We start from the raw sequence: 17,123 nt of genomic DNA, 5'->3' as shown, positions 1-17,123 counted from the left end.
GCAGCCTCTTTCCACACTGAGGGACTGGGTTTATGGGAGAAATTTCAGTCGGCTGCCGGAGTGCCGAGCCCTAATCGTTTCCTTATGGGTGCTCTTCACCAACACCAGCTGGAGCAGTGTGGGCATCGCCGCTGGCGGATCGGGGCTACTTTTCTGGCACGAGGGGGAATAGGCAGCTCAACTGAGCCCCTTGCCCCAGCTAAGCCGCATTTCACTGCGGGGTGTAGGGAGGTCCGTCGGGGCTCAGCCTGACACCGCCAGATTCCCGGGAATCTGGGGCTAGGGCTTCAGAATGGCTGCGGGAAGGGTTCGTCTGCTGGCAGGCCATACGTTTCCCATGGCTCGCCGGTAATCGCGTGCACCGAGACATTTCGGAGCTGCTGTATAATCTCCCCGGAGGGACTTGAGCCTGCAACGGTGGTTGCCTGCAGCACACTTTGGCAGGTCGGGAAGGCAGTGGGGGTCAAACACCCCTTGGGGAGAGACTGAACAGGAAGCATATCCCTGCCATCTCCAGGGACCCCCGATGCCTCCGAGCATCCCGTGGCAGCTCCGGTGCTCACCCCAAGCACAGCGTCCCTGCATATACCCTGAGGCTTTCCTGCTCCTCAAGCGGCACACCAAAAGCACCCCTAGGGGTTCCTCCGCCGCTATGGGAGCAAAACTCGGTGCTGTCCTCACCAATCCCACATCCCCAGGCATTCTCCGGGTTTCCCTCCGCTGCAGCCCCGGACCTCCTGGCGCTGCTCCCCGACCCCCCTCCCAAGAGCATCCCCGACAACCATCGGGGCTGCCCCTTGCCCAGTCACCCCTGCGCGTCCTCCGGGTGGCCGGAGCATCCCTGGGGCTGACCCTGAGCATCCCCCCCCCCCCTCCTCGCTGCCCGCAGCCCCCCGGCCCCGCAGCGGGCGGCGCATGTGCCGCGCAGCGCCCGCCCCGCCCCGCCCCCGCCGCCGCCCCGGCCGCCGCTGCCCGTTCCCTGCTCCGCTCCGCGCCCCGCTCCGCTCCGCTCCGCTGCCAGGGGGGCGGCGAGTTCGCTGAGCCCGCCGAGGGAGAGAGGGAGGGAGGGGAGGAGGGAGGGGGGCGATGCCCCGCGCCGCGCCCCGCCCGGCTCTCCCGCCGCTCCGCCGCTGCGTCCCCCCCGCTGCCGCCGCCGCCGCCGCCGCCGCCCGGGCGCCGCCCGCCCCCCGCCGCCGCTGAGCCTGGCCCGCCGCCGCGGCCTCCCCCGGCGGCGCCGCCCGCCCCGGGCTGCCGCAGCGCCGCGATGGAGACGGCGGAGAAGGAGTGCGGAGCCCTCGGCGGCCTCTTCCAAGCCATCATCAACGACATGAAGGTAGGGTTCCGCTGTCGTGACAGCGCGCCCCCCGCACCCCCCATCGCGCTCCCCCGGACAGCCCCCGCGCTGCTGCCGCCGGTACCGGTACCGTGGTGGGTACCGGGGCTCTGCTGCTCAGCCTCGAGATGGGGATTGGAACCTCACATCGGGTTTCAGAGCCCAAACATCAGTCCCGCAGCGGGTGGTGGGGTCCCGCATCGGCTGTCCGAGCCTGGCACGGGGTGCCAGAGCGCCTCATCGGCCCCACGTTGGGCACTGGACCCCGTGCTGGGCACCGGAGTTCTGGGGATGGCAGCCTCACAGGAGCCCTGTATCCATCATCGGATATTGGAGCCTCACCATGGGCATTGCAGCCCCATATTAGCCTCAGATCCGTCACTGGGTATTGGAGCTACATCCTGAGTGTTGCAGCCCCACATCAGCCTTCTTATCCCTCATCGGGTATCAGAGCCCCGTGTCAGGCATCGAGGTTTCCCATCGGGTGTCAGAGCATGGCACTGGGTGCCGGAGCCCCACATCAACCCCATACTGGGCATTGGGGCCCTGAGTTGAGCAATGGAGCCCATGCTGGGGATCATGGCTCCATATCAGCCCTATATCCATCCACCCATCCATCCATCCATCCCCGGGGGCTGGAGCCCCGTGTCAGGTAACACAGACCAGGCATTGCTACCCCTGACGGGGTGCCACTGGCCCCACATGATGGGGCATTGCTGCCCGTTTCAGGCATCGCGTTGCCTCTGCCACCCCCCACTCCCAGCCTGGATTTCTGCTGGATCCACTGGGGTTGACACCAATGGAACAAAAACGTCCCCCAGCTTCTCAATCCCATTTCCCAGCCTGGGGAGGGAATGTCGTCACCACCCTCCCTGGGAGCAGGATGGGCCATGTTTAAATAAACCTCTTTTTTTGTTTGTTTTCCTTTCAAAAAATAAAAATTAAAAAATGCCTGGGGGCATTTCTGTGACTGGAGGCTGAAGGAGGTGAAGGACTGGGAAGGAGGTGACCAGCCGTGTTTCTTCATCTCAGAGGGCCAAAATTCCCACTGCCAACTCCAGCACTGAGGTTTAGCCCCAGTCATTTTTGGGAGGCAAAAGCTCTCTTCCTTCTCCTCCTCCTCCTCTTCCTCTCTTCATGCTGCAGACCCGTCCAGACAATGCTGTCATTGCCAAAGCAGGGGAGGGGGGATAAAAAAAAATAAAAGCCTAGCTGGGAAGGAGATTAACCCCTTCAAGGGGCGGTGGTGGCTCCACAGCTGGACTCTGGCTTGGGGCTGGGAGAAAAGCTCCACGGAGAAAATCCCAGTGCTCCCCAGGACAGCGAGATCCAAGGCTGGTGGGGAACGGATACTGGGGTGATCAGCTCTCTCACCCAAAACACCTCCCCTGGGGAGGTGGGGGCAGCCTGTGCCTCAGTTTCGTGATCTCCTGTTGAGGCTTTGGAGGGGGTGAGCCAGCACGGAGTCATCACCTCTCAGTGACATGCCCAGCACCATCAGGATGTGGTTGGACTCGGAACCTCTCACTCATGGAAACCTGGATTCAATTTCATGCCATTTGTAGGTGGGAAAGATGAAGGAAAAATGATGAAAAAGAAGGCAAACCCGACAGTGCTACAGCTGAGGCTCAGCTCGTACCCTGTGCAGCCCCAGCTGAGCACTGATGGCATCTAAGGGTGCATTGTCCTCATCTCCCAGCCACACGGGTGTCCTGGCACAGGCACTGGGGGACAAATAACTCCCTGCCCAAAGAACTGCTGGCGTTGAAGGGCAGCAATGTACTTGGGGTCCTTATGGCTAGGACCCCTGTCCTGGACTCAGGGAACAAAGGGACCTTATTTTGGTGGCAGGTGGCCTTTTCAGAAACCCTTGGCCTGTGGTGGGGAGGACTCACTTGGTGGCAGTCCCCAAGCCAGCTTCATTCCTGTTGCCTCTCTTCCTGCGTGCTCGGCGTCCCCGGATGACCTTGGCATGTCCTTGTTCTCACTGTCCTCTTCCCCATCCTCCTCTTGCCTGGCATCACAGGGGCTGGAGGCATCAGGACCTGCTTCCTTGCTGCAGGGGAGCCTCACTCGCTTTGCTCAAGATGGCCATGGAAGGTGGCCCAGGGACAGTGGCAATGGCAGTCCCTGGACACCCATGACCAGTGCACTGCCACAAGTGGTGTGTAAAGTGGCACCCTGAAACCCCTTCTTTGCTGACTCATGGGAAAACCAGGGCTTTTGTGGTCCCTGGAAAACAGTGCTGGGCTGGTCCCATGACGCCCTGGTGCAAACCTTGTCCCCAGAGCCACCACCGAGCCAGGGTGCCCACAGGGATGTATGGTGATCCACGTCCTGCAAGGCTGGCTCTAGTGTCCGTGTCACAGCCTGGTGGCTGCCTCAGCAGGGCTTGCAGACCCCTGGCACTTCTCTTGGATGGTGACACTGGGATAGCACCAGGATATTGTCTCTGGGATGACAGCACAGGAACTGACCTTGCTAGGATGGCAGCACCAGGATGGTGACACCAGGACTGGCTCCACTGGGATGGCTTTGCTGGGATAATGACGCTGGGACCAGCCTTGCAGTAACAGCACCAGAATGGCCTTGCCACGCTGCTGGCACCTGGATAGCCTCACTGGAATGCTGGCACCAAGTCTGGCCATGCCATGCTGGCACTGGGATGGCCTTGCCAAGACAGCACCAGGATTAAGCTCACCAGGACAACACTGACTGGCCTTGCTGGAACGGTGACACTGGGATAGCCTCGCTGTATGGTTGCACCAGGATTAGCCTTCTTGCACTAGCACCAGGACTGGCCTTGCTGGAATGATGCTGCAGCTGGCATTACTGTAACAGGCCTCATGGGAATGGCACCAGGATGGTCTTACTGGGATTGGCATCTCTGAGGCATCACTGGGACTGGCTTCAGTGGCATGGCGCTGAGATAGCCTTGCTGGAATGGTGGCTTTGGGACAGCCCTGGGATGGCCTTGTTGAATGGTTGCACTGGGACAGCCCTTGAATGGCCTCACTGGGTTGGTGCCACCAGCACAGTCCTTGGATAGCCTTGCGGTGGTGGTGGCACTGGAACAGCCTGGGGTGGCCTTGTTGGCATGGTGGCATTGGAACATCCCTGGGATGGTTGCACCAAGATAGCCCCGGAATAGCCTCACCACACAGCCGTAGGATTGGTCTTGCAGGAATGGCCTTGCTGGGAGAGCCTTGCCAGGCTGCCACTGGAATGGTCTCACCAGGACAGTACTGGAGTGGCCTCCCAAGCACCTGTGCCCTGTCTCTGTGCCCATACAATTGTCCCCACCCCCAACCTCCACTCCTGCCCCATTGCCCTTCATGGGCTTGGGGGAGGCAAGGACCAGGGTTCCTGCTGTGGGAATGGAGTCCTCCATGATGGTGGGTTTGGCTGTCAGTGCTTTGGGGGAGGCTGCAGGTGCTGGGGGGCTCTGCTCCACTGCTGGCCAGGGTCTAAAAGCTTTTTCCTTTCATCTCCTCTTGCCTAACCCACAGGCTGCCTTGACTCCTGTCAGGAAGAAGTCACCCAAAATCCTAAGGTCTGCAATAGTCTACAAGTTTGGATGGTCATACTGGAAAGGGAAAAAAACAGGAGGGAAAAGGGTTGTGCTCAGCCTTTATTAGCCATCAGAGAAGCCACTGAGCTGCCCTGTCTCTCTGTACCAGTGAAGGAGAGACCTGCCTTGTCTGGGAAGGGTGCAGAGGGAGAGGGGCTCTGTCTCACCATGGCCCTTCCTCTTTGCAGAGCTCCTACCCTATCTGGGAGGATTTCAACTCGAAGGCCACCAAGCTACACTCCCAGCTCAGGTGAGTGGCCAAGGGTGGGGGCAGGACATGAGAGACCCCTCTCCCCATGGACACATCCTGGTGTGCTCCACACTTGCTGAGCTCCCGCCTCGCTCTCTTCACCCCAGGACCACAGTGCTGGCTGCAGTCGCCTTCCTGGATGCCTTCCAGAAAGTGGCTGACATGGCCACCAACACCCGAGGTAGGTGCTCTCCCCTAGGGGTGAGTGTCCCCAGGCTTGGTGTCAGGCATGAGGACAGGGGGCAAGTGTCCACTGTGGGGTGTCCCCTGCCAGTGTGACCAGGGTGGACTTCAATCAGCAGCTCCACCATTCATGGAGAGATGTCCAACTTGTCCCTATGCCAAGGTGGAGCATCCCCTGGGAAACAGGGTTGGAAAAATGGGGAGTGGAGGGGTGGGCACCCGGATGCTGGGTTCTCACCACCCATAGGTGCTTAGCCACCTCTTCTGGTGGGGCTGGGACGTTTTGGGGTGGCTCAGCCTCACACTGTGGTCCCCTGCACCCATCTCTGTCCCACGGAATTTACAAGCCACCCTCCCTGTCCCTGGCATCCACCCGGGAGGTTCCCAGTTGGGTCCTGGCTGCTCCAGGTGTCTCCAGGAAAGGGAAATAAACTGGAGGGAGATTCAGGGATCCAGGCTCAACTGTTCTATGGACAAACCCTAACTTTCCAGGGAGGTGACTGAAAAGCTGAGACTGTCTGTGAGGACCCCCACGCTGCTGAGGGGTGGGAGGGAAGGACCCCCAGACCCTCTCTGAGTGCCTGTTGGCAATGAGGAGCCACTTCCCACCGATCAGCTTCTGCCAAGCAGATGGTCCTGGGCTGGTTTGCAGACTGGCGGCATCCAGGCCATCTGGAGCTGCGCAAGGAGGAGGAGGAGGAGGTGGCAGCTTGAGCCAGGATCAGCTTTGCCTCCAAACCCACTAGCCCACTGCACTGGGGGGATTAGGTCTCCCCCAGCTCCCCGCCAGCCTGGGCACTGAAAGCAAGGAAAGGGCGTGGGGGGATGCTGGGAACAGCTGGGGACTGGCACCGTGGGAGTCAGCATCACCCTGTAGTGCCGTTATAACTGCAGGGATTTGAGGAGGGTGGGAGGCAGAGCAGCAGCACGGAGAAACTGAGGCACTGGGTGGGGGATGACTGGTGGCCTCGCACACAGTGCATGAGAATCGGATTAGGCGCAGCAGGAGCTGGGATAAGAGCATTAGAAGCTGGATTAGGAGACTACCCCAGTGGAGGAGAAGGCTCTGGGCCCTCGGGTTCCCCTATTTCCACAGCACTGATGGACCGGGGAGTGCCCAACAATCCTGCGATAGGGTGGAAGGTGTCTCTCAAGGCTTTTTAGGGGAGAGAAAAGCAGAATATCACTCCTCACTTTGCATCCGAGGATTTTTGATTGCTGCTTTTCCTGGGATTTGCCAGCAGCACTGCCACCATGTGGCCATCCTTAGGCTTCAGAGTTAACAGTGGTTTCACCTAAAAGGGATGGTTCTGCTTTCTCTTGCTGGCAAATAGCCTCCCCGGGGAGTCTGAGCTCTCTTTTTATCCACTTGGGATTGTGCCTGGAGGTGTGGGACAGAGCTGACTGCCTGAAACTAGGCCGGGGTACTTCATCCTTTCCCTTCCTGGCCCCACCATGCATAATTTGAGACAAACAAGTTTAAAACGAGAAAAGGTTTTAATTTCAAGACTGACAGACGCGTTATTTAGTACTTTGTTTATCAGTTAGTGAAGGATGATTTATTTATTTTGTGGACTTTACTTGGGGAAGAAAATGAACCACCCCTAACCCAAAGAGTCCCCAGAGCTCAGCGAATCCCAGTGCCAATCGTCCCTGCCATGAGCCACCCTGCTCCCACTGTACAAACTGGGCTGGGACCGGTGTGGGAATGGAATGTCCCTGCCCCTTGTCAGCAGCACTTCTCTCCCCACCAGGTGCCACAAGGGACATCGGCTCTGCACTGACCCGTATGTGCATGCGGCACCGCAGCATCGAGGCCAAGCTCCGGCAGTTCACCAAGTAAGCGGGACCAGGGCCTTGGTGACACCAGTTTGCCAGACTCATCCCTCACTGAGGAAGAAGATGCTGGATGTCAGCTGGGCCTGGGATGAGGGGCATGGCTTCCCACCCCTGGCTCCAGCGCTCTCCCACACTCTGCTTCTCTCTCCCTGCTTCAGTGCCCTCATGGAGAGCCTAATAAACCCTTTGCAGGACAGGATTGAGGACTGGAAGAAAACTGCTAACCAGCTGGACAAGGACCATGCAAAAGGTACAGGGAGGGGCAGGATAAATCCATGCAGGGTGGCTGTGCTGCTTGGCAAGGGCCCCTCTGACAGCACTTCTGTGCCCACAGAATACAAGCGAGCGCGCCATGAGATCAAGAAAAAATCCTCTGACACCCTCAAGCTCCAGAAGAAGGCTCGCAAAGGTGAGGGTGGGTCTACTGGGGGGTGCCCCCACCAGCCCCTCTGCAGCACGCCCAGCCAACGTGGGCATCCTGGCTGTGGCACTGCCAATGGAGGTGGGCACTAGAGGGGTCCTGCTGCCCCCCTGCAGAAAGGGAGGTGCCAGCATGGCCCAGGGGGGTGGCAGGGAGGCGGGGGCTTGTGCCCCAGCCTTCGACCTCTTTTCACACGTTTTCTCTGTCTCCTTCTCTCTTCCCTCCCCTCCACATCCTTCCTGTAGAGCTACTTGGTAAGTGAACCGCTTCCCCCCACCTCCGGCCCCCTCTCTACTTCCTCATCTGCTCCACCCAGTCTCCCCAGCCTCTGTCTGTCTGTCCGTCCGTTCCTCCACTCCCTGTGCCTCCCTCACCCTGCTTTTAGCTTAGCTTAGCTTGCACCCCACATCCTGGGGCAATGCCAGCCCTGCCACAGTGGCAGCCCAAGGGGTCCCCTGGTCCCAAGTGCCAGGAATGGGGATGGAGTGACAGAAGAGGCCCATGTCCAGGGCTGCTGTGGGTTGAAGATGCTCCTGGAACCTCCAGGGATATGGGCACAGTGGGGGACCTGTGGCACCCACTGGGAGTGAGGATGGGGTGATGTTCCCAGGCTGGAGCTGGGGGTTGTGGCTTTAGCTTGGCAGTGGGAACCACAGCAGACTGGTAGGATGTGTCAGGGGACCCCAGTGCTGACGGTGCCCCATCTCACAGGGAAGGGGGACCTGCAGCCCCAGCTGGACAACGCACTGCAGGATGTCAACGACATGTACCTGCTGCTGGAGGAGACGGAGAAGCAGGCAGTCCGCAAAGCCCTCATTGAAGAGCGGGGTCGCTTCTGCACCTTCATCACCTTTCTGCAGCCCGTGGTGGTGAGTGCAGAGGACCAGAAGGGTGTGGGGTTGTTTCCTGATGCCCAGCGGGTGATAATGCTCTCTCTTGTCTGGCCTCAGAATGGAGAGCTCACCATGCTGGGAGAGATCACCCACCTGCAGGGCATCATTGAGGACCTGGTGGTGCTCACAGCTGAGCCCCACAAGCTGCCCCCCGCCAGTGAGCAGGTCAGCAGGGGCAAGGTGAGGGGGTCAGGGGAGAGGAGAGTGTCCTTGGGGGCACTTACACCCCATTCTTCCTGCAGGTTATCAAGGACCTGAAGGGCTCTGACTACAGCTGGTCCTACCAGACCCCCCCGTCCTCACCCAGCAGCTCCAGCTCCCGCAAGTCCAGCATGTGCAGGTATGGTGGCATGGTCTCCACACCCAACTGTGGCCAGGAAAACCAGTCCTCCTCGTTAAACCCAGTGGGCTAAGGACACTTACGTCCCTTGGGGATGCTCACGAGGTGCATGTCCACCTTCTCATGTTCATATGGCAAACTGGTTTCCACTAGTGTGGAGAAACTGGTCTTGGCATGCTGGGCAGGGCTGGTGGACCCATGGGGCAGGATGGGTGCCTGGCACATGACCTGTCCTCTGACATGCAGGGGAACCCTGGGGGAAAACATTCCACCTTTGTCATGTCCCCAAGCCTGTTCCCTGCCACAGGGGCACCCCAGAGGGACCGTGTGCCTCAGTTTCTCCAGTTTGGAGTGTGGCAGGGCACTGGCCCCCCTGCAACCTCCAAACTTCTGTCTTAAATTCTCTTTTCCTTCCTTTGTCCTCCCCACCGACGTGTCCCCGTCCCCCCGGCGCCCCCCCAGCAGCGTTAGCAGTGCCAAGGGTGGCATGGCGTGGCCTGGCGGGGCTCAGACCTGCTCACCCAGTTCCACCTATCGCTACCGCAGCCTGGCACAGCCCCCTGCCGCCGCCACCCGCCTCTCCAGCGTCTCCTCCCACGACTCCGGCTTCATCTCCCAGGACGCCGCTTACTCCAAACCACCGTCCCCCATGCCCTCAGACATCACCAGCCAGGTACGGGGAGGGCGGTCAGTGCTGCCCACCTCCATGCCTCAGTTTCCCGTTCTGTAGAACAGGTGGGTGGTGCTGGGTATGCAGCACAAGGGTCCTGTATAGAGGTGATGACACCCAGCCCCAGCAGTATTTCCAGCTGCACTGGCATCATGGGAGATTAATATTGGGAATACTAGGGGTGCCTGCCCTACTGAGGGGCAACACAGGCCACACTGCAGAAAAACCCCAGCCATGACCCCCACCCACATGGATAGGGCACAGATATCCCTCTTCCCATGCTAGGGGAATAAAGTATTTCCCACTGGGAGAACAGAGCGTTTCCCAATTACCCCAGCTCTAGAATACCCAGTTTATGCCAGTCCCCTACCAGACAGCATGGTGCAAAGCTTCCCCTTCACTCTGCATCCTCTGCAGTGCCAAGGATGCTCCAGAATCCCCAGGGAGCTGCCATTCCAGCCTACCCCTGCTAACCTGGCACCACCAACCTGCAAGGTGCCCACTTCCCAAAATGCCTGTTGGCACTGTGTGGCTTGGGGTGAGCACAGGAGAGGGTTGGGGTGGAGCATCATCCCAGCTCTGTAGATCCCACTGCCAGGTCACTCTCCATGCTGCATCTGCACCAGAGTGGAGGAGGGCTGGGAGCCTCAAGGGAGCTGTGGGTGCCTCAGGGGAGCTGTGGGTGCTTCTCTAACAGGGCTGTGGCTCTGGCTTTGCTTGCTAACTGCCTCTTCTCTCCCCCTCTGGCTCTTGGCTCGGCCTTGTGGCACGGCACAGCAGAAGTCCTCCAGCTCAGCGTCCTCAGAGGCCTCCGAAACCTGCCAGTCAGTTAGCGAGTGCAGCTCCCCCACCTCGGTTAGTCCTTGCTGTCCCACCAGAGTTGCATTTCACATGTGGTTCCACCCTCACCTCATGGGGTTTAGTCCCCAGATCGTCCCATCGCACCCCACTATGGGGCAGAGCATCCCAAGCAGCACCCATGGCTTGGTGGGGGACATCAGCACATGCCCCCTCCTGCCCCACTCCTGGTCCTTGCGTTGTCAGCATCAACCTCATGCCTTGCCCATTGCAGGACTGGTCCAAGGCCAGCCCCTATGACCAGCCAGTGGTCCCCACCCTGCAGCGGCGCAAGGACCGCGTGGAGCACCTCCGGGAAGCTGAGATGGGCTCTCCTGCTGGTGGGTACCCAGCCATTGGTGGCGAGGATGCTCCCAGGCCGCGGATGTCACCAGCTACAATTGCTGCCAAGGTACTGCCTGTGGCAGGGAGAGCACAGAGGTGCAGGGTTCTTGGGGGACTCCCAAGAGAGGAACCAGAGTACTGACAGTGCCCCTTGCCCCTACAGCACGGGGAGGAGGTGTCTCCTGCCGCTAGTGACCTGGCCATGGTCTTGACCCGGGGGCTGAGCTTGGAGCACCAGAAGAGCAGCCGGGACTCGCTGCAGTACTCCAGTGGCTACAGCACACAGACCACCACCCCCTCCTGCTCCGAGGACACCATCCCTTCCCAAGGTACCTGGGCTACAAGGAGCTACTGGGGCCACCTGAAACAACATGCAGTGTAGGGAAGGGGACAGCAGAGGCTGGAGCGTGTCTGCATGCCCTGGATATCGTAGCATCAGGCTGCAGTCACATCACTGGGGTTGGTGGGGAGATTTGATGTGTGCTGGGAGTTCGGGTTGTGGCACAATCTTTTTCTGAGTATTTGGCTTTTTCTGAGTATTTGGGTGTTAGCTGGGTCTTGGTGGCTACTGCTGTGCAGTGCAGTGCTGTAACAGTCAGCATTTCAGCGAGGTGGTGTTGGTGATGGTTTGTGGTAATGTATCTGCGCAGCAGTTGAGTACAGGTGGAGATGGTGGCAGGTGTTTGGTGATGGCAGCAGAGTTGACAGTTGGAGATCAAATAATGTTTGTAATCATCATGGTGATTATATGATTATTATATCTTGTTTGTAATCATATTGGCATGATGATGGCTGAGCCGGTTATGAGCATGTGATGGTGACAGTGGAGGTTGGCTGTGATCATGTTGTGATAGTGGTGGTTAGGGTGGTTGTAATGGTAATGGCTGGGTTTGACTACAACCAGTGGCAATGGCAGGGTCTGGTTTTGTCTGTGTTGCAACGGTGACAGATGGGTTTAGTTGTGGTTTCAGTGTGATAGTTGGGGTGGTTGTGGTTGCCCTGTGATAGTGGTGATTGGGGTCATTGTAGTTGCCTTCCAGTGGTAATGATTGGGTTTGATGGTGAGTATGGTTTGCCAGCACTGGTTGGGACCAGTAGTATTTCTGTTGTGATGATGACAGTTGAGTTTGGTTGTTGTCACACTGTGCTGGAGGTGACTGGGGCTGGCTGCGATTGCATTGTGAGGTGGTGATTGGGTTTGGTCACCCACTGCCTGCCTGGCCGCACTGCTGCTCCCTCCCCAGGCTCCGACTACGACTGCTACTCGGTGAACGGCGACGTGGAGTGTGACCCCCAGAGTGACTTCGACAAGTCCTCCACCATCCCACGCAACAGCAACATCGCCCAGAACTACCGACGGATGATCCAGACCAAGCGTCCTGCCTCCACTGCTGGGCTGCCCACTGGCACCAACTTACCAGCTGGCACCACCCCAGGGGTGGCCACCATCCGCCGCACGCCCTCCACCAAGCCCTCGGTCCGCCGTACACTCTCCAACGCTGGCCCCATCCCCATCCGACCCCCCATTGTCCCCGTGAAGACTCCCACAGTGCCCGACTCTCCCGGATACACTGGCCCTACACGGGTGGGCAGTGAAGAGTGCGTCTTCTACGCTGATGATGCCTCTCCAAACCCCCTGGATTTTGCCAAAGCTTCGCCCAAGCGGCTGAGCCTTCCCAACACTGCCTGGGGTGGCGGTGCCATGGAGATCTCTGTGTACCCTGGGGCCGGCCAGCACCTCTCTGCTGAGGAAGAGGAGGACCAACAGTTGGCCGCCAACAGGCACAGTTTGGTGGAGAAGATCGGCGAGCTGGTGGCCGGGGCCCACGCCCTGGGGGAAGGCCAGTTCCCCTTCCCCACCACCCTTGTGGGGTCTGGCCCCAGCGAGGAGACCCCAGTGCCCCCCCCAGCGGCCTCCATGGACCCCCCGGCGGAAGACATGCTGGTGGCCATTCGGCGTGGGGTGCGGCTGCGCAGGACCGTCACCAATGACAGGTCGGCCCCGCGGATATCGTGATGACACCGTGGCCAGCAGGGACGTGCCCAATGTGGCCAATGGACCTCCTGGGGACAACCTCTGCATCTCCCTGGGAACCCCCACCCGCCGGCACCCACTGCCCTATTCCTCCCCAGTGGCCCCCACTTCCTGCCCTGTCTCCTCCTGCCCGGCCTTCTCCCTGTATTCTTCCTTCACTTGCTCTTTCTTTGGCCCTTTTTCTTCTCTCTTTCCCATTTTCTCCTCTTTTTTCTGCATCTTTTCTTTCTCTTTTTTATTCTCCTCTTGTTTGTCTCTTCTCTTTTCATTTTCCTCTTTCTCATCTTTCTTTTCCTCTTCTTTCTTTTTAACTCTTATTCCCTACTTTCTTTTTTTCTCTTTTTCTCCTTTCCTTTTTTCCCCTCTTTCCCCCTGTTTCTCTTTTCTCCTCTGTCACTCCCTTTCCTCTGTTTTCTCTCCCTCGGGCGTAGGCAGGTGGCCCCAGCTGCAGCAGGAGAGGACAGTGCCAGCAGGGCTGTGGCAGCAGCAGCACCAGGAGTGGGGGGCCCTGGCTCAATTCCCCTCAGCTGCCTGCTAGGGGCCAGCACGGTTCAGCCTCGTTTCAAGGGGCAGAAGCAGAGGGGAGGGGGGGTGCAGGGGCAAGAAGTGAGGGGGATGTGTGAGAGGGTGGGGTGACTGGGGGCACAGGTACTGCAGTCCCCTCTGTCTTGAGGAGTCACCAGGATGCAGCGGCTGAAGATGCTGAACACCTTTGCCCCTCCTGGGAGTCACCGAGGATCCCTCTCAGCCCCCATAAACTCCCTCCCTCGGCACCTGAAGAGCCTGTGCAGGGTCCTGCTGGGGAGATGGGTCTGGGGAACAGGAGGTTTCACCCAGACCCCCCAAAGTGAAGAAGCTGATTTCTGCCGGCGGCTGGAGGAAAGCACAACCCCCGGCCCCCCGCTGTACATAGTCCCCTGCCACCCCGCTGTCTGTCGCATCGCAGCCCCCTCATCCCACCCCCTTAGGAATAACAATTTAGTTCTCCTCCTTTCCCTTTCTCCTGCCCAGAACCACTGATGCCAAGTGACAAATGTTTGGGTTTGAGGGAGGGGGGGTCTCTTATTTTGTACAGAAAACAAAAATTCCTTGGAAAAGAAAAATACTGACCTGTCTTTCAACTGAAGTAACTTTTCTGGTGCTGTTGTTAACTTGGTCCTTACTCTTTTATTTTTTTAATTTATTTTACCCCATGTGCTCCTGCCTCTGCTGCCGCTTCCTCCCTCCCCACCCTCTGCCAAGTTTATTTCTCTTTGTTTCATTCCCTCTTTTCTTTTAATTTTTTTTTTCTGGTGGTAATTGCCCTCTTCCCCACCCTTCCCCATTTTCCATAGTCACTGCTACAAGTAACGAATGCACTGTGAAGATTCCAGTATTAATAAAGGTTGTACTGTAATTAATAACCTTGCCTGCACTCCTATGGATGTTCTGGTCTCGTGGCATCACCTCAGTAATGTGGGACAGGCGGGAAGGTCCCCTCACCCCTTTCAGGTGCCCATGGCTGGAGGGAGTGGGTATTTTGGGGTACAGAGGGGTGAGACAGCCTCACGGTCAAGGTGATGGGTGACTCGGGATGCAGAAGAGCTTCCTGCTGCCCCATTCCCTCCAGGAGAGGAGGTGCCCCCCACCTCCACCCATCCCAGCAGCACCTGCGTTGCCACCTCATGGATTATTAAGGCGATTGCCAAATCTTGCTGGAGCAGCACAACCGGCTGCTGTGAGCAGTGGGGATGGAGGGGCTCGGCGTGGGCAGCGTTCTGCTTACTGGCTGCGATGGGGGTCTGGGCCTGGGACTGCTGAAAGGATTGCTGGAGCAGCCCAGACCACCTCAGCACATCTTCGCTGCTTGTCTGGACCCCCAGGGAAAGGTAGGGAGGGCACTGGAGCGGAAGAACAAGGAGGGGTCAGCTCTGGGAGGGGTGCCTGGAGATGCCACCATTCTACCTTGAACTGGGGGGCTGAGCATCAGCATCCTCCTGCACGATGAATGGCATGGAACATATATAGAAATATATATAGAAATAGAAAATAAAAATAAAACCCCACAAAAATGCATATATATATAAATAAATATTTTAAATACCTATGTATGTATTAAATATGTATGCATTTAAATTTTTGTGTCTCTTGACCCAGAGATGTGCATGATGGGGAGTGCAGGGAGGGGTTTGCTGGCAGCCCCCGTGCCAGGGGCATCACTCCTGGGAGCTTTGAAGCTGCCGGGCTCAGCCAGGTGCAGAGAAGCAGCAACTTGCCCCAGATTGCTCCCATTGGATCTTGTTGAAACCTGTTCACTGTGACAGTTGGGGCCACCCTGTTCCCACCAGCACAGCACAGGGTCCCAGCCCTGGTGAGCCTTCCCACATGACCCCTCCCCTCTGCTTTCTCCATGTAGGCTGTCAACGAGGTGGCTTTGGGCTTTCCCAATGTCCTGGTCCTGCCCCTAGGTAAGTGCTGGGGCGGGAAGTGGATGAAGCCTCTCAGGATTTAATTGCAGCTGTGGGCGGCTGCGGGAAATGCCACAAAGCAGGCGGATCCCTCGGTTTGGCTCAGCTCAATCAGGTCACTGACAGGACCAGGAGGATGCTCAGGCGCTGGGAGCTGCCTCCTGCCATGTCTTACAGCATCTTGCCAGTAACATGGCCACCAGCCTGTCCCTGTGCCCTCCTGTTCTTTTGCAGATGTGACAGACCCCAACAGCATCAAGGCTGCAGTCAGGAAGGTGCAGGAGAAGGTGGGAAGTGCTGGCCTCAACCTCCTGATCAACAACACCAGCACCACACGCCGCACCACGCTGGCCACTGAGACCGCGGAGAACATGAGCCTTGTCTACACCACCAACACCATCGGGCCCCTGCAGACAAGCCAGGTGAGCCCACAGGCACCCTCCTACCCCGAATACTGGGAATGGGAAGGAAGAGGATGGTGATGCCCAAGCTCCCATGCCCTGCAGGCCTTCCTACCCCTGCTGAAGAAGGCGGCTGAGACTGAAGGGCAGCATGAGATGAGTTGTAGCAGAGCTGCCATCATCAACATCTCCAGCATCCTGGGCTCCATTGAAGTGGCAGAGGCTTGGGAGGAGAGGCAGGACATCTGCTACCGCTGCAGCAAGGTACTGCCACCAGGAGGATGGGGAGGAATTTGGGGGTCACCTCCTGCAATATTCCCCCCACAGCTGGCCCTGGCATTGTCAGCTCATGATGGTGACGGGGTGTGGGTTGTCCTCCCAGGCTGCTCTGAACATGCTCACCAAATGTCTGGCCCTGGAGTATGGGAGTAGTGGGATCCTCTGCGTGTCTGTGGACCCTGGCTGTGTGACACCTCCCTTGCAACAGGAGATGGTGAGTGAGAGAGGTGTCCCATGGGCATCCTTTCCCAGCAACATCCCTTCCCAGAGGTGTCCCTTTCCAAGGCCATCCCTTTTCAGGGTCATTCTTTCCCAGGGGCATCTGTTCCTGGAGCACCGCCTCCCACGGACGTTCCTTCCCACTGACATCCTTTCTCAAATAAATCCCCTTCCAAAAGCATCCCTTCCCATGGACATCCCTTCCCAGGGGCACCCCTTCCTGGGACATCAATTCCCATCCCTTTTCTGGGCACTCACCTCTGTGCAGCCCTTCAGTTCCAGAGTAGCTGCACCACCATAACAAAGAGCCGAACTGGTTGTACCCTAAAACCATCCAATTTCCTCTCAGTTTTTATTTGCCTTTTTATTTCCTTTCTCATTGCGATGGTGTGTCAGCAGAGGGCACCCCGGCCTTGCACTCGGCTGCCCCTTTACTCTGCACTGACTGACAGAAGAGTCACTTTTTATTTAGGAACCAAAAAATAACCTCCATCCTTATAGCAACAAATTGGGGACAATCAAGTTGGTCAAAGCCACATCCCTGTCCTGCTAGAGCACCTCTGGCCTCTCCCAAACCAACCCAGCCAGAGCTGGCATTACACCATGCCATGGGATGGGAATGGGGGTGCTAGGATGGAGGGTCTTGGCTCATTTTTCTCCCTGCCCTTGGGTCCAGCAGGGCCCAGTGACAGTGGAGCAGAGTGTGCAGGGTGTCCTGCAGCTGCTGTCCCAGCTCTCGACCACCAGCAACGGCACCTTCTGGGACTGGAGAGGGCAGAGGCTGCCCTGGTGAAAGCAGTGCCTGTACGCTGATCTTCATTAATTAAAGCTAATGAATTGCCATTTCCAGGCTTGCTCTGATTCTGTGCAGGGAGAACAGGGACACCCTGGCTGGGGGGTGAGAGCTGGCGTCACTGCCCCCACTGTCTGGAATGCAGAGCGGGGCCAGGGCAGCAGAGTGTGCTCCAGTATTGAAGGCATCCTTTGGAACTGAGGGAATGCCCCAGGCAGCCTCCCTTTAGGGCCATAAGTCACGCTGCTCTGTGGCCTGGGGACATCA

General features: G+C 58.2%; 2 protein-coding genes across 15 annotated transcripts; both read left to right on the top strand.

The window, feature by feature from the left end:
* The first annotated feature begins 975 nt into the window (after window positions 1-975).
* On the top strand, window positions 976-14,120 carry MTSS2 (MTSS I-BAR domain containing 2). 13 transcript variants are annotated; one of them, XM_071567964.1, is made up of 15 exons: window positions 976-1,333; window positions 5,093-5,154; window positions 5,262-5,335; window positions 7,092-7,176; window positions 7,335-7,426; window positions 7,511-7,585; window positions 7,843-7,851; window positions 8,309-8,466; window positions 8,548-8,655; window positions 8,733-8,830; window positions 9,377-9,503; window positions 10,278-10,355; window positions 10,573-10,749; window positions 10,846-11,011; window positions 11,927-14,120. In XM_071567964.1, exons 1-15 carry the CDS (start codon window positions 1,265-1,267, stop codon window positions 12,697-12,699), a joined length of 2,151 nt encoding a protein of 716 aa, XP_071424065.1. In that variant the 5' UTR covers window positions 976-1,264; the 3' UTR covers window positions 12,700-14,120. The 13 variants fall into 13 exon arrangements, with proteins under 13 accessions (XP_071424065.1, XP_071424058.1, XP_071424056.1 ...); XM_071567957.1 differs by having other exon boundaries at window positions 9,296-9,503; XM_071567955.1 differs by having other exon boundaries at window positions 9,293-9,503.
* Window positions 14,121-14,404: 284 nt separating this feature from the next.
* Window positions 14,405-16,906, top strand: LOC139677732 (C-signal-like). Of its 2 annotated transcripts, none has more exons than XM_071567970.1 (6): window positions 14,405-14,585; window positions 15,113-15,164; window positions 15,399-15,586; window positions 15,671-15,829; window positions 15,948-16,058; window positions 16,743-16,906. In XM_071567970.1, the coding sequence occupies exons 1-6, from the start codon at window positions 14,448-14,450 to the stop codon at window positions 16,854-16,856; spliced, it is 762 nt and encodes a 253-aa protein (XP_071424071.1). In that variant the 5' UTR covers window positions 14,405-14,447; the 3' UTR covers window positions 16,857-16,906. The 2 variants fall into 2 exon arrangements, with proteins under 2 accessions (XP_071424071.1, XP_071424069.1); XM_071567968.1 differs by having other exon boundaries at window positions 16,740-16,906.
* Window positions 16,907-17,123: the final 217 nt, after the last annotated feature.

Source organism: Pithys albifrons, chromosome 12 (genome assembly GCF_047495875.1).
Source record: "Pithys albifrons albifrons isolate INPA30051 chromosome 12, PitAlb_v1, whole genome shotgun sequence".
Classification (NCBI taxonomy): Eukaryota; Metazoa; Chordata; class Aves; order Passeriformes; family Thamnophilidae; genus Pithys; species Pithys albifrons.
This window is presented reverse-complemented; position numbering and strand designations above follow the sequence as displayed.